The 16,479-nt window shown below is 48.9% G+C and overlaps 1 protein-coding gene across 1 annotated transcript in view; it reads left to right on the top strand.

Moving 5' to 3' along the window:
* Positions 1 to 12,487, top strand: part of LOC146788606 (uncharacterized) — a 126,047-nt gene extending 113,560 nt beyond the window's left edge. Inside the window, exons 5-6 of the mRNA XM_085633177.1 lie at positions 10,016 to 10,339; positions 12,126 to 12,487. Coding sequence (XP_085489303.1) covers positions 10,016 to 10,339; positions 12,126 to 12,487 — 686 coding nt within the window. The remainder of the gene's footprint in view (positions 1 to 10,015; positions 10,340 to 12,125) is intronic.
* Positions 12,488 to 16,479: the final 3,992 nt, after the last annotated feature.

Here is a 16,479-nt window from a genome sequence, read left to right on the forward strand (position 1 = left end):
GACTTGGATAGGCGGTTACAGGAGTTGCAGCAGCAGGAAGGGGGTAGGTACATGTGTGTTTGTTGTGTGTCACCAGGTTTTGGAAGTGCTCAGTCGCCTGGATACACTGCGAGGGTTAATATGTGCAGTGCATATCCTGTTCCCCAAAGTCAACCGGTGCTGTTCTTCCTCCCTTCCCCTCCTTGACATGTGTTCCCTGGTCTGTGTGTAATCACTATTGCACATGGTCATCTAGGCTGCCAGTTAATCCAAGTGCACATTGCTTTCTGCATCATGTGGGGGGGGTCTGAGACATGTGTTGTTACCTTGCCTGTGCCCTGTCCTGTTCAGTCATTTGGGGGTCCATATTAGTTGGCACTGATGCTGAGTCTCAACATAGGAGTGTGAGTTTTCAAATGAACCGACTTGCAGCATGCATGACCGATGTTGTGGCCGCAGACATGATGTGCATGAGTGGGAGATATGCATAGTGCCGGGACGGTTGCACATGTTACAGTCAGATCATTCCAGGACCATGGAGCAGTGTGCCCACTACAGTCCCCTAAGACACCCTTGCCTCGGAATCATGTGTGTCATCCAACACTGTGCCCATTCTCTGTGTGTTCAGCATAGGTTGGCCTCTGTGGCATTGTTCCCTGGCCTCATTTGTATTTATCTAAAGTGTGCTACATGTGCCCATTGTGCAGGGTGACCCCATTTGGCTTGTGCATCCTCGCACTGAGCAGTGCCTCTGTGTCTATGTACAACTATCTGTTGATGGTTGTTTGTCACAAATATGTGTTGGCAGCCACACAAGGTGATGTGGAGTACATTTAGGAATTCTTGATGCACATTTTAGTAAACCCAGATTAAGAGGTGTAACTTCTTGATCTGTCTCAATCACATTGTCTCAGGTATGGGGGGTTTGTGCAGGCAAGGCCTACATGTCCAAACCTTATGTCTCCTTGCCAGGTCTGACCTGTGTGTGATAATTGTCTGGACAGACACTCAACATGCAGTGACCCAGTCATGTTGTGCAGGGTTTAATGTTTGTGCTTTGCAGCATGTGTCAAAAGTTAAAATACATGGTTCATGCTCATCCATTTTTGCCACCAGTGTGTGGTCGAGATGCTACGTAGTTTGGTCTGTGTGTGCTGACATCTGTGTGGACATTCTTGGTTCCCATGAGGGTGTCTCCTCAGTGCAGGTGCTCCTTATCCCGACACAATTGCAGGCCCATTAGCTAATGCATTGTCCTGTGTTTGGACATGTGTGCCACTCCACATGACAGGCAGTGGGTCAGATGTGTTGCCAACTGTGTCATCATGGTACGGATGGCCATGTGACAGGTGGCATGATTCAAGTTGTTAGTCAAGAAGTATTGTACCTTGGCACTCACAACACTTGTCAACATGTCTCAATTTTTCATATGCTTGACTTTGATGTTTTGTTGTGAAGGACAATAATGTGTCTGCATGACAGATGTCTCCCAAGAAAGTGCAAAAGAAAGTACCTTTACACTTTGCGGGGACACGCTGGCACATTTTAAAGAAAGGCACAGTTCGATTACCACTTATTTTCTGATTATACATATCCATGTTCCGACAGTGTGTTTGCATTTGGGTAAGTCCTTGGTTGTTGTTGATACCAACTTACGAATGTAAAGTCATCCAGACCACCGTGGTGCCATGTATATGTACTTACTGATACCCCATTTCTTCTTTACAGTGGCTTATTTGAATTCGGCTGGCAGCTCATACAATGACTGTGTAAATGTAGTTTTGTGTGCACCTCCTTGTGCGACTTCTGTTATACAGGCACATGTGTGTTCTGTTCACAAAGTGGCACATTCACGCATTCTAAACATGTACATTGTATAAAGTGTTGTGAGTCCCAAGGGATCACACTGTTTTTCGTTTGGGTTTCCAAAGTACTCACAGGTCTCTGAGTGTGGGGACACCTTCAGCATTGAGGTCTGTTATTTGGCCTTGGGTGCACCAATACTGTTTCGTTCACAGTGAACAAGAGGTGGCATGCCTTCATAGTCTTGCTGTGCTCAACTGTTCCCAGACACTAGCTTCTCAGTATAATTCGATATCAAGTTATTTGCTGTTGTGTCATAATCTCCATTGTTTCCAAGTGGCATGGTGGGTCAACCAACTGGGGAGTGCAGGGTTACATATGTGCGGAGTATTCTAGATGTTACTCATGATGCATTTCCTGATATGCACTTTGACATATTTTGTTTGGACTCATGTGCCAGATGTATACAGGTGACTGATTATTTTCTGTATCTTCACCTTGCCCACAGCATCATCGGAGGACATCGAGGGAGACACCTGCACGGACCTGGAGGAGGGATCCAGCACCGCTGCCACCACTGCTGGCGAGTCTGCGGGAGCAAGTGGCACGGAGGGCGAGGGGAGGCAGGCGGAGGACCTGTCTAGTGGCAACACTGACTACGACACTGACGCGTCTGAGGCTGAACTCCTCGAGGAGGCGGAGGCTGCTACAACACCTGGCAGCAGCACTACATCTGTCACCACCCCCTCCATTTCCATCACCGCCCTCCCAGTTGCTCCGGTCCCTTCTGTCCGTGCAAGGCACCACCATGTCTCCTTCGTGCCATGCACCGCACCCCCTGCCCCTGTCCCCCCTGCTGCCCTCACTGCAGAGTCTGTGGACATTCTGCGGCAGTTGCAGGTTGGCCAGACACCGATGCTGAATGTCCTCCATGGCCACACCAGACTGATGACACAGATGGTGTCGTACATGGAGGGCATGTCATCAGCGATGTCTGACCAACGGATGTTGCTGAGGTCCATGGACTCTTCACTGACAGCAGCAGTGAGTCTCCTGCAGCGCTTTGTCCCCCCCTACCCCTGCACCATCCACACTTCCCACTCCCATGCCTGTCCCAAGCACACCCAGACATTCCCAAGCATGCACCCCACCAGACACAGGCAGCACACCAACACGCAAGGGCAAGTGCACAGCTCCTCGCACGCACACTCAGGGGGATGAAGGCACACCCACTGGGTCTGGGGCACACAGGCATACACGCAGCCACAGTCCGAGTCCGCATGCCGCACTACCCAGTCCCTCCAATGGCACTCTCCTCTGCTCCCCTACCACACAATCTGACAAGGAGGCCTACTTGGCTGTGCTGGGCCTCAGCCCCTCTGGCTCACCAGCCCGCAAACAGGAACGGCACTCCACGGGTAGAGGAGTTGAGTCTCCCCCCTCATAACCCCTCCCCCAGTAGCGCTGCACCCCATCCCTCTGACCCCCCTCCTTTGAGCCTGTGGTTTCTTCGGGTGCAGGGGATACACTGGATGACCCGGCAGCAGTGTGCAGCGCCGAGCTGACCTCCACCTTTGGCGCTGCCCCACCCCCTGCGGTGGAGGCGTCCGTCTCTGCACCCACCACACCTACCCTTACACCTCCTGTCCCTGTGGTGCCTGGTCCTTCCCCACATGATGCCCCCCCCAGTCGACGAACCTGAGGGTTCTAATGTGCAGGCAAGCTAGGGGAGACGCGTGGTCATGTGTCCCCCCCAAGGACTTCTGATCTGGACTGGCCATGTGCCTTTGTAAATAGTGTCCTTTTATAATTTTGCTTTTAATGCTGAAAAAAGCATTTTCTTTTCACTTTGAACACTATTGCATTTCAGGTATTGATGTTTGTGCTGATGCTCCAGGAGTTGGGGTTGTGGTAATGTGTTATGTTTCAGGGAAATGTTGTAGTGTGATGCTCATGGGGTGGACCATGGTATCTGCGTGCCATCACAAGCTCTCTGCAAAGAATCTTTAGTCGTGTGTGCTGTTTGTGTTTGGAGACATTGTCCCAAGGAGTGTTCCTTCCTCTGTGGCACCTGACATCTTCCCTGCAGGGAGTTTCACAATTGTTGTGCTGACCTCTGTCTACATTTCCTTTGTTGGTGACGGATCCCTTCAACTATGGCCATGCCTGCTCAGCAATGTCTCCGGCTGCATCATCTGTGCCATCCTTGCTAGTCACTGTACTTGTGTATTGAGTATGTTGTAATGCCTTAATGGCAAAATTCTCCATTTTCCGCACTATGCATATGTGTTATCCCAGCCTAGGACACAATTGGTACTTGTTCTGCAGGGTATTTGGGCACCTGACTGACAATTGTGGGCATTTTATCTGTGGGAACTCCACCCTATTCCTTCCATGAGAGTCAACATATTGGTGTCTGTCCCAGCACCTGTACATTCCTATGAGTCCTGGGATGTGCGTGACAGTGTGTGTTCCCTTTGGCTCTCTTAGTTTAGTAGGCATTGACATGACTATACAGTCTTGTGGCATGATCTCTGTGTGTGTATTGTGCTGCATCCGCCAGGGGTGGGTATGCATGTGTCATTTGTCCTCACACGCACATGTGGTGTGTCATGCAGTGGGGAAAATACATCCATCCTCATGGGAGTGGGACACTGCTGTCAGTGATGTGTTGTTATGGCACTATCAACATAGTCGAACATTAGGGATGCGTACATACAACCATGGAGTTGTGGTCATCTGATCATGATGTACACACCCCCATGTCTCTGTCCACTGCTGGTATTCCTCTGCACCCACCCCTCACATGTCTCTGTCCACTTCTGGGAGTGATAGGCACCCACCCCTCACATGGCTCTGTCCACTGCTGGTATTCCTCTGCACCCACCCCTCACATGTCTCTGTCCACTGCTGGTATTCCTCTGCACCCACCCCTCACATGTCTCTGTCCACTGCTGGTATTCATCTGCACCCACCCCTCACATGTCTCTGTCCACTGCTGGGAGTGATAGGCACCCACCCCCATGTCTCTGTCCACTGCTGGGAGTGATAGGCACCCACCCCTCACATGTCTCTGTCCACTGCAGGTATTCCTCTGCACCCACCCCTCACATGCCTCTGTCCACTGATGGTATTCCTCTGCACTCACCCCTCACATGTCTCTGTCCACTGATGGGAGTGATAGGCACCCACCCCTCATATGTCTCTGTCCACTGCTGGTATTCATCTGCACCCACCCCTCACATGTCTCTGTCCACTGCTGGGAGTGATAGGCACCCAGCCCATGTCTCTGTCCACTGCTGGGAGTGATAGGCACCCACCCCTCACATGTCTCTGTCCACTGCTGGTATTCCTCTGCACCCACCCCTCACATGTCTCTGTCCACTGCTGGGAGTGATAGGCACCCACCCCTCACATGTCTCTGTCCACTGCTGGTATTCCTCTGCACCCACCCCTCACATGTCTCTGTCCACTGCTGGTATTCCTCTGCACCCACCCCTCACATGTCTCTGTCCACTGCTGGTATTCCTCTGCACCCACCCCTCACATGTCTCTGTCCACTGCTGGGAGTGATAGGCACCCACCCCCATGTCTCTGTCCACTGCTGGGAGTGACAGGCACCCACCCCCATGTCTAAGTCCACTGCTGGGAGTGATAGGCACCCACTCCTCACATGTCTCTGTCCACTGCTGGTATTCCTCTGCATTCACCCCTCACATGTCTCTGTCCACTGATGGGAGTGATAGGCACCAACCCCCATGTCTCTGTCCACTGCTGGGAGTGATAGGCACCCACCCCTCACATGTCTCTGTCCACTGCTGGTATTCATCGGCACCCACCCCTCACATGTCTCTGTCCACTGCTGGGAGTGATAGGCACCCACCCCCACGTCTCTTTCCACTGCTGGGAGTGATAGGCACCCACCCCTCACATGTCTCTGTCCACCGCTGGTATTCCTCTGCACCCACCCCTCACATGTCTCTGTCCACTGCTGGGAGTGATAGGCACCCACCCCTCACATGTCTCTGTCCACTGCTGGTATTCCTCTGCACCCACCCCTCACATGTCTCTGTCCACTGCTTGCATTCCTCTGCACCCACCCCTCACATGTCTCTGTCCACTGCTGGTATTCCTCTGCACCCACCCCTCACATGTCTCTGTCCACTGCTGGGAGTGATAGGCACCCACCCCCATGTCTCTGTCCACTGCTGGGAGTGATTGGCACCCACCCCTCACATGTCTCTGCCCACTGCTGGTATTCCTCTGTACCCAACCCTCACATGTCTCTGTCCACTGCTGGTATTCCTCTGCACACACCCCTCACATGTCTCTGTCCACTGCTGGGAGTGATAGGCACCCACCCCCATGTCTCTGTCCACTGCTGGGATTGATAGGCACCCACCCCTCACATGTCTCTGTCCACTGCTGGTATTCCTCTGCACCCACCACTCACATGTCTCTGTCCACTGCTGGGAGTGATAGGCACCCACCCCCATGTCTCTGTCCACTGCTGGGAGGGATAGGCACCCACCCCTCACATGTCTCTGTCCACTGCTGGTATTCCTCTACACCCACCCCTCACATGTCTCTGTCCACTGCTGGTATTCCTCTGCACCCACCCCTCACATGTCTCTGTCCACTGCTGGTATTCCTCTGCACCCACCCCTCAGATGTCTCTGTCCACTGCTGGGAGTGATAGGCACCCACCCCCATGTCTCTGTCCACTGCTGGGAGTGATAGGTACCCACCCCCATGTCTCTGTCCAATGCTGGGAGTGATAGGCACCCACCCCTCACATGTCTCTGTCCACTGCTGGTATTCCTCTGCACCCACCCCTCACATGTCTCTGTCCACTGCTGGGAGTGATAGGCACCTACCCCTCACATGTCTCTGTCCACTGCTGGTATTCCTCTGCACCCACCCCTCACATGTCTCTGTCCACTGCTGGGAGTGATAGGCACCCACCCCTCACATGTCTCTGTCCACTGCTGGTATTCCTCTGCACCCACCCCTCACATGTCTCTGTCCACTGCTGGTATTCCTCTGCTCCCACCCCTCACATGTCTCTGTCCACTGCTGGTATTCATCTGCACCCACCCCTCACATGTCTCTGTCCACTGCTGGGAGTGATAGGCACCCACACCTCACATGTCTTTGTCCACTGCTGGGACTCCTAGGCAGACACCCACCCGCCCACTCACACCCTTGGTGCTGTACACTGCTGTCCTGGGCATGCACACACCAATATACTGGTTATATGCTGCACCAGGCCCTAACCCAACATTTGTGGCGTGTGTACGCCTTGTATCACAAATGTACTGGTGCCCTAGGGGTACGGGTGATGCGGTCCGTACCCCTGCATTCATAGGTTGGGTACGGTCCGTACCACGCGTACCCCTACATCACCACTACAATGGTAGTACGGGCCGTACCCACGCGCTCAGAGCGTGGGTACGGCCCGTACCAGCATTGTAGTGGTGATGTAGGTGTACGCGCCGTACCCACGCCCTCAGAGCGTGTGTACGGCCCGTACAACGCGTACCCCTACATCACCACTGTAATGGTGGTACGGGCCGTACCCACGCCCTCAGAGCATGTGTACGGCCTGTACCACGCGTACCCCTACATCACCACTACAATGGTGGTACAGGCCGTACCCACGACCTCAAAGCGTGGGTACGGCCTGTACCACCATTGTAGTGGTGATGTAGGTGTACGCGCTGTACCCACGCCCTCAGAGCGTGTGTACGGCCCGTACCACGCGTACCCCTACATCACCACTACAATGGTGGTACGAGCCGTACCCATGCTTTGAGGGCGTGGTTACGGCCCGTACCACCATTGTAGTGGTGATGTAGGTGTACGTGCCGTACCCATGCCCTCAGAGCGTGTGTACGGCCCGTACCACGCGTACCCCTACATCACCACTACAATGGTGGTACGGGCCGTACCCATGCCCTCAAAGCGTGGGTACGGCCCGTATGAGCATTGTAGTGGTGATGTAGGTGTACGCGCCGTACCCACGCCCTCAGAGCGTGTGTACGGCCCGTACCACGCGTACCCCTACATCACCACTACAATGGTGGTACGGGCCATACCCATGCCCTCAGAGCGTGTGTACGGCCCATACCACGCGTACCCCTACATCACCACTACAATGGTGGTACGGGCCGTACCCACGCCCTCAGAGCGTGAGTGCGGCCCGTACCACGCGTACCCCTACATCAACACTACAATGGTGGTACAGGCCATAGCCACGCCCTCAAAGCGTGGGTACGGGCCGTACCACCATTGTAGTGGTGAAGTAGGGGTACGCGTGGTACGGGCCATACACACGCTCTGAGGGCGTGGGTACGGCGCGTACACCTACATCACCACTACAATGGTGGTACGGGCCGTACCCACGCTTTGAGGGCGTGGGTACGGCCCGTACCACCATTGTAGTGGTGATGTAGGGGCACGCGTGGTACGGGCCGTACACACGCTCTGAGGGCGTGATTACGGCCCGTACCACCATTGTAGTGGTGACGGGTACGTGTACGTGGGATTGGTGGACACGCCCCCCGAAGTGACCAGACCCTCGAGGCAATGTATGGACAGTATATATTATTTTTAAAATTAGGTAGAGGTTATGTTTCCTGCCCCTCGCCCCTCCTTTGCCACTGGGTGTTGTGCTGACCATCTGCGGTGTGCGCGGCGGTTTCGGTGCACCAGGTCGTAGGCTAGGAGGGCCGGGATGACACGTAGGATGGGGTCCATGGCTGTCCGTCGCGTACCGCTGCTCCTTCTTCGCGTCGTCCTCAATTTCCCGGGAGTTTTTGGCTGCCGTAAAAAATGAGCCGTGCGGAGTGACGTAGGCATGAATCATACTTGCTGGTCCATAGAACGCTGCCTGACTCCATCCGAATGTCACGTACACGATGTCCCGGATTGGAATTGTGGGTATTTTTTAGCCGCACGCAGTTTTTTACGGTTCATACGGAAATGGTATTTCTGTACGAATCATACTTGCTGGTTTGTAAGGAGGATTTCCCGGGTACCAGTCGTACGGAGAATACGCTTCGTACGACCATTCGTGCCCGGGTTTTACCCGATCGGAATCGGCACCTTGATGTTCCATGAAGACATTTTCGTGACAGCCTCGGCTTTGAATAAACATCTCTTGTGACTGGGTATCTTGTGTATAGCCGCCAAGCTGTGATGTGAGCTCCTCTGTTCGAACTCAAGATCAATCTGGCTGAGATGCTCTGAATGTGCTGAGATTTATCTATAGGTTAACCAAGACGGTAAAGAGATAAGGATTTACACCAGTGTAAGTGCCAAAGAACAAGCAACTGAAAATCCATATTCCTAGGTCTAGCTAGAACAACATGAATAATATCCCTTATGACAAGAAGCATGAAGAAGCAGGTAGTGAACAACTGATGTATTTGTGCAGTGAATGACGAATGGCATTAAAGGTGATTCCATGATTATGTTCAGATTATTAGGGGTTTGATGTTCAGATCTGGCTGCCACTAGCAACGGAGCCAGACCAAGTATTCTTCAGAGACACTTCCCCAGTAGAAAGAAAGTATTTGTGCTGAGTATGTGTCCATCTTTCAGTTCAAGGCAGTCCTTTTCTGAACTCACATGGCAAAACCTTTCTAGACTGATGGATGTGTAGGGCAGAGCAGACCAGTTTACATGCTAGAAGGAGCTTCTGAAGGGCTCCTGGATGGCAAGACTCAGCACTCTGTCAGGAAAAGCTGAGAAACATGTGAGATTCAGGGAGTTGGAAATAATGTCCTATTTGTTTAAAATGATGTGATAGAGTGATGGTTACAGCACAACAGCAGATGTTTGAACATCCATACTGATCCAGGCAGTGTGTATTCTAGGTTAGCAAACCCTTGTGCATCAATGTGCTGGTCACCAAATGTGGAAGGAAAGCACCATGTGTAGTCAATTTGTCAGCCATACTCCGGAGGTTGAAATGGAAATATTGATATCAAATCATTAGAGATTTGGGGCCAGGTGATCTATAATATTGCCTAAAATTGCTGAATGTCCAAGGGCCCTAGTACTTTATACAGTGTGTTTGCCCTCCATCTCAACATGTGCCTGGACACTCTCCACATTTTCCCCCTTATAATTAACATTATTAGGGAACTTAATGCAATTCGGATCTCATGGCACTTGTTTACAGTATATTAGGAATGTGTCCTCTAATTGTACATTCTTTCTTCAACAGCGATGTCATCAAGTATACCAGAAATAACGCAAGACACGTCACATTCAGAATCTGTGAGCACAGACAAAACAACTGACAATACTAGTGCTACTGGACACACAACAATATCAATAAGTCCTAGCTCTGAATCGCTTCAGAGTGCTGAGAGCTCAACAACCATGTTAACGGCAAGCAACTCCATCTCAACTCATATAACCAATGACACATCCATGGAGACAACTATTGGTCCAGTCCCATCTACAGGGTCAGTTGCAACAAGAATGATATCTAGCACAACAGACACAACTTCATTAACACATACTTACGGGTATAATTCAACACCTGGTAAGAGCAAACTGTTGCGTTCCTTTTGCATTGAGTAACAAATATTAGTGGGAGAATTTTAGACCTATGATACTTTGGTAAACTTGAGGGATGAATAGGGGAGGATGACAGTTGTGGGGAAGTAGATCAGCAAAGTCATAGGAATTAAACTTGGCATGCTGCACGTTTAAGTTGTGCCTGTGAACTATAAATGATGAGTAATTGAGTATAAAAGCATGTCAGGTATAACTGGCATTAGTATCCCGAGCCTAAAACGCAGTTTCCAGGGAGAGAGCATGAAAAATGCATTAAAATCACCAGACAAGTATAACGTGGCAATTGTTTGAAAATGACAACTACTAAAGCTAATTTCTGTTGTATTTTTAATATTTTGCATTTGTGAAGCACGCAAAGTTTCAAAAAGGTGATCTTGTTTTTGGCTAGATGATGCTACTCTAGAGAAAGAGAAATGGAGGCCTTAATGAATAGGTAACTTAAATGAGGGCGTTTTAAACGTTTGTTGGAACTGTGAAGGTCATTTTGGGAAGCAGGAGGAGTGCCAAGTAATTTCAAGCTTTGTTAGTGACTTCCGAAACGGATGTACCAGCCAGCTGAGCTGGTGAAAGCTCGGAACAATCAGAGAGCTATCAGGAGTTGTGCATACAAAACGTTGTGCAGATAAATATTTGATGTTCCATGAAGACATTTTCGTGACAGCCTCGGCTTTGAATAAACATCTCTTGTGACAGGGTATCTTGTGTTTAGCTGCCAAGCTGTGATGTGAGCTCCTCGCTTCAAACTCAAGATCAATCTGGCTGAGATGCTCTGAATGTGCTGAGATTTATCTATAGGTTAACTAAGACGGTAAAGAGATAAGGATTTACACCAGTGTAAGTGCCAAAGAAATGGCAACTGAAGATCCATATTCCTAGGTCCAGATAGAACAACATGAATAATATTCCTTATGACAAGAAGCATGAAGAAGCAGGTAGTGAACAACTGGTGTATTTGTGCAGTGAATGACAAATGGCATTAAAGGTGCTTCCATGATTATGTTCAGATTTTTAGGGGTTTGATGTTCAGATCTGGCTGCCGCTAGCAACGGAGCCAGACCAAGTATTCTTCAGAGACACTTCCCCCGTAGAAGAAAGTATTTGTGCTGAGTATATGTCCATCTTTAAGTTCAAGGCAGTCCTTTTCTGAACTCATATGGCAAAACCTTTCTAGACTGATGGATGTGTAGGGCAGAGCAGACCAGTTTACATGATAGAAGGAGCTTCTGAAGGGCTCCTGGGTAACAAGACCCAGCACTCTGCCAGTAAAAGCTGAGAAACATGTGAGGTTCAGGGAGTTGGAAATAATGTCCTATTTGTTTAAAATGATGTGATAGAGGGATGGTTACAGCACAACAGCAGATGTTTGGACATCCATACTGATCCAGGCAGTATGTATTCTAGGTTAGCAAACCCTTGTGCATCAATGTGCTGGTCACCAAATGTGGAAAGAAAGCACCATGTGTAGTCAATTTGTCAGCCATACTCCGGAGGTTGAAATGGAAATATTGATATCAAATCATTAGAGATTTAGGGCCAGGTGATATAAAATATTGCCTAAAATTGCTGAATGTCCAAGGGCCCTAGTACTTTATACAGTGTGTTTTCCTCCATCTCAACATGTGCCTGGACACTCTCCACAATTTCCCCCTTAATTAACATTATTAGGGAACTTAATGCAATTCGGATCTCATGGCATTTATTTACAATATATTAGGAATGTGTCCTCTAATTGTACATTCTTTCTTCAACAGCGATGTCATCAAGTATACCAGAAATAACGCAAGACACGTCACATTCAGAATCTGTGAGCACAGACAAAACAACTGACAATACTAGTGCTACTGGACACACAACAATATCAATAAGTCCTGGCTCTGAATCGCTTGAGAGTGCTGAGAGCTCAGCAAGCATGTTAACGGCAAGCAACTCCATCTCAACTCATATAACCAATGACACATCCATGGAGACAACTATTGGTCCACTCCCATGTACAGGATCACTTTCAACAAGAATGATATCTAGCACAACAGACACAACATCATTAACACATACTTACGGGTATAATTCAACACCTGGTGAGTGCAAACTGTTGTGTTCCTTTTGCATTGAGTAACAAATATTAGTGGGAGAATTTCAGACCTATGATACTTTGGTAAACTTGAGGGATGAATAGGGGAGGATGACAGTTGTGGGGAAGTAGATCATCAAAGTCATAGGAATTAAACTTGGCATGCTACACGTTTAAGTTGTGCATGTGAACTATAAATGATGAGTAATTGAGTATAAAAGCATGTCAGGTATAACTGGCATTAGTATCCCGAGCCTAAAACGCAGTTTCCAGGGAGATCGCATGTCAAATGCATTAAAATCACCAGACAAGTATAACATGGCAATTGTTTGAAAATGACAACTACTAAAGCTAATTTCTGTTGTATTTTTAATATTTTGCATTTGTGAAGCACGCAAAGTTTCAAAAAGGTGATCTGGTTTTTGACTGGATGATGCTACTGTAGAGAAAGAGAGATGAAGGCCTTAATGTATAGGTAACTTAAATGAGGGCGTTTTAAACGTTTGTTGGAACTGTGAAGGCCATTTTGGGAAGCAGGAGCAGTGCCAAGTAATTTCAAGCTTTGGTAGTGACTTCCAAAACGGATGCACCAACCAGCTGAGCTAGGTGAAAGCTTGGAACAATCAGAGAGCTATCAGGATTTGTGCATACAAAACTGTTATAAAGACGCCTGGGACAGGTAGGTGAAGTTCAAGTACTCTTTTAATAACGGCGTCCACTATGGAACCTCTAACACGTCTCACTGCAAGCTCAGTGACTCCCAACTCTGCCAGTCAGGCTGCCTTGTCAACATTCTAAGGCAGCCTCTGGCTCAACTGTAGGAAGATTCCAAGAGGTGGAAAAGGGAGGGGGTGAGAGAGGGAGCGGAAGAGACCATAGGAACGAGGTGGCATGTTATAAGGGAGATAAAGTAACTTAAGGGAATTATAGCACATCTTCCCCCCAGGAGCCGTGACTGGGACTTCAGGGTCCCCCAGTGATAGTGTAACACCTTGAGTGGTGTCCTTTAAGTTAGGGCATTTAGCCAACCGGTCCATGCTCCAGTTTTGCCCATTCTCAAGGACTACAGTGTTGTTTTTGATGTTCACTATTCTTCTGGGTTCATAGAACTTAGATTCATGATCCCCTGCGAGTGTGGGTTTTTTCACAGCAACCCAATCGCCTACTGACCATTCTCGGTTCTTAGATCCATGCTTTTGATCATATTGGTCTTTGTAGTTGGCTTGATGGAAAGCTATTTTGGGTTTGGCTTTGTCAAAAGACTGTGCGGTTACCTCTCCACCCCCGATCCAGTTAGGGAAGAACTTTGTACTGGGTTTTCTTCTCCTGAGCGATGAGAATGGTGAAATTCCAGTGACCAGGTTGGGGGTGGTATGATAAGCCCAGAGCGCATCTTGAATAGAGCGTTCGACAGGTAGGTTGTTGATGCAAGCTAGCTGAATGTTCTCTTTTACCATCCTGTTTACTCTCTCGACCAAACAGTTAGCTCGAGGACAGTACAGAGCTGTTTTTAGGTGGGTTATGGCTAAGCTGGTCAGAAAGTTGGACATGGCTGACGAGGTGAATTGGACACCATTGTCCGTGACCAGGGTGGCCGGAATGCCTTCGGTGACGAAGGTATCTCGTAAGAAGTTGATCAGGGATTCTGTAGTGTTTTGGTGTACCATTTTAATGACTACCCAATGGGAGTGAAAATCCGTCGGGACAAACGCAAATCTTTTAGTGACACCTCTCTTATCGATCGGGCCGATGATGTCCAGAGCTAATTTCTCCCATGGTTTGTCTGGAATGGAAACTGGGGAAAGAGGTGCCATTTGGGTGCGTTTAGTTTTGTCGCTATTGGCGCAAATGGTACAGTTCTTGACCTTGGTCTCCACCATGGAATCCATGTTGGGGAACCAATAGTGCTCTCTGAGTCTATTTTTCGTAAGGCTCCTCCCTAGGTGGCCTTCATGAACCAAGTCTATTATTTTGTCCTTCAGACTTTCTGGAGGGATGATCTTGTTGTTTCTCCATAGGTAACCATTGTTCAAGTTGACCTCATGTCTTATTTCCCAGTATTTGTCTAGGTCTTGACTGACACTTTTACGTGAAGTAGGCCATCCATGAAGGGTATACTCTTTAAGACAGGACAGTGTGGCATCTTGGGTCATGCTCTCAATCCATTCATCTTGCTTTATTGTGGAGGAGTGGGCCTGTAAGATGGAAAATTCAGATGTTTCAAAGTTTTCGGATATTTCTAATGGTGCCCTCGAAAGGAAATCAGCCGCAGTGTTGAGGTCGCCCGCGACATATTCAAGTTTGAAAACAAAGCTTTCTAGGCCTAGTACCCATCTAGCTACTCTGGGTGTACTATTAGCTGAGCCTTTGGAACTGAACATGTAGATGAGTGGCTTTTGATCGGTGCGAACCATGAACTTTATCCCCCACAGGTAGAACTTGAAATGTTTAATCGCCCAGAAGCAGGCCAGGGCTTCTCTCTCTACGACAGAATAGTTCCTCTCAGAGCTGTTGAGAGTGCGGGAAGCGAATGCAACAATGCGTTCTCTTCCACCGATGACTTGAGAGAGAGTTGCTCCTAGGCCTTTATTGCTGGCATCAGTAGTCAGAATGGTCTTCCTGGAAGGGTCAAAATTACATAAGTGGGGAGCATTTAAAATGCTTCTTTCGATGTTGTCAAAGGCTGTTTGGTGCACCTCTAGCCATTTGAAGGGAGTATGTTTTTTTGTGAGTTCCCTAAGGTCGTTTGAAATATCAGAAAAGTTCTTGACATATTTGGCCATGTATTCTGCAAGACCCAGGAAGGATAGGAGTTCTTGTTTAGTAGTGGGTGCATTGGCTTTTTCAACAGCATCAAGGAGGCTTAACTTGGGTTTAAATCCGTCCCTTGATATGGAGTGCCCTAGGTAGTGAACGATTCCCACCCCGATTTGGCACTTTTCTTCTTTAAGGGTAAGGCCTGCCTCTTTGAATCTCTTGAGGACCGTCCTGAGAGAGGAATCATGCTCATTTGGTGTTGCTCCGTAGATCAAGACATCGTCTTGGTAGCACAAGCTTTTGGGGACCCCTTCAAGTATGTGCTGCATTATCTTTTGAAATACCGCTGCTGCCGAAGCGAGTCCAAACGGCATTCTTAGGAACATGTATGACCCCAGAGGAGTGGTAAAAGGAGTTAACTCTCTGGAGTCAGGGTGTAACTCTACTTGATGGTAGGCACTGGAAAGGTCTAGTACACTGAAGCAAGTGGCTTCCCCCATGGTGCTTAAAACCTCGTGGATGCGTGGGAGTGGGTGTCTTTCAATGATTATGTTATCATTGAGGTCTCTGAGGTCGATGCACAATCTAATGTCATTCCCATGGGCCTTCTTAGCGATAACCACAGGTGCGACCCAAGCAGTACAATCCACCGGTTGTATTACCCCTAGGGACTGTAGTCTGGCTAGTTCAGTTTTAAGGGGTTCCCACATAAGGTGAGGTATTGGCCTGGTTTTGTGTGCAATGGGTTTGGCATTGGCTTTCAATTTTATTTTGTGTTGGAAACTTTTAAGGAGCCCAAGTTTGGAAGTAAAGACCTCAGGGAATTCTTTAGTGAAGGTTTCACCCTGGGTGGACAAGTCAATGGTAAGGACTTGCTCCGGGTTGTTAGGATCCATTTTTATGCCCAATTTTGCAGCAATTTCTCTTGGATTTTACCATTATTGGTGCACCTCACCATTTGGTCCCTAATAAGAGAGTCGTTGAGATCTCCGAATTGGCATAGTTCGCGTAGACCTCTCAGGACAGCTACGTAGCTGGAAATACCCTCATGTTTTCCCTGGACCCTACAAAAGATCTTGTGGCGTTCCAGCACAATGTTGATTTTGTCTCCAAAGTGTATTTCTAACTTTATTAACCCCTTCTGTGCCACGCCCTTTCCCCCTCCTGTGCCGGGCGTTTAATTAGTGGGTGGGGTTCATGACGAGATAGTCTCATCATGGGCACAGCGCGACCGTGCTCCATGACGAGACTATCTCGTCATGGGCACAGAAGAGGTTAAA

This window comes from Triturus cristatus, chromosome 11 (assembly GCF_964204655.1).
Source record: "Triturus cristatus chromosome 11, aTriCri1.1, whole genome shotgun sequence".
Taxonomy (NCBI): domain Eukaryota; kingdom Metazoa; phylum Chordata; class Amphibia; order Caudata; family Salamandridae; genus Triturus; species Triturus cristatus.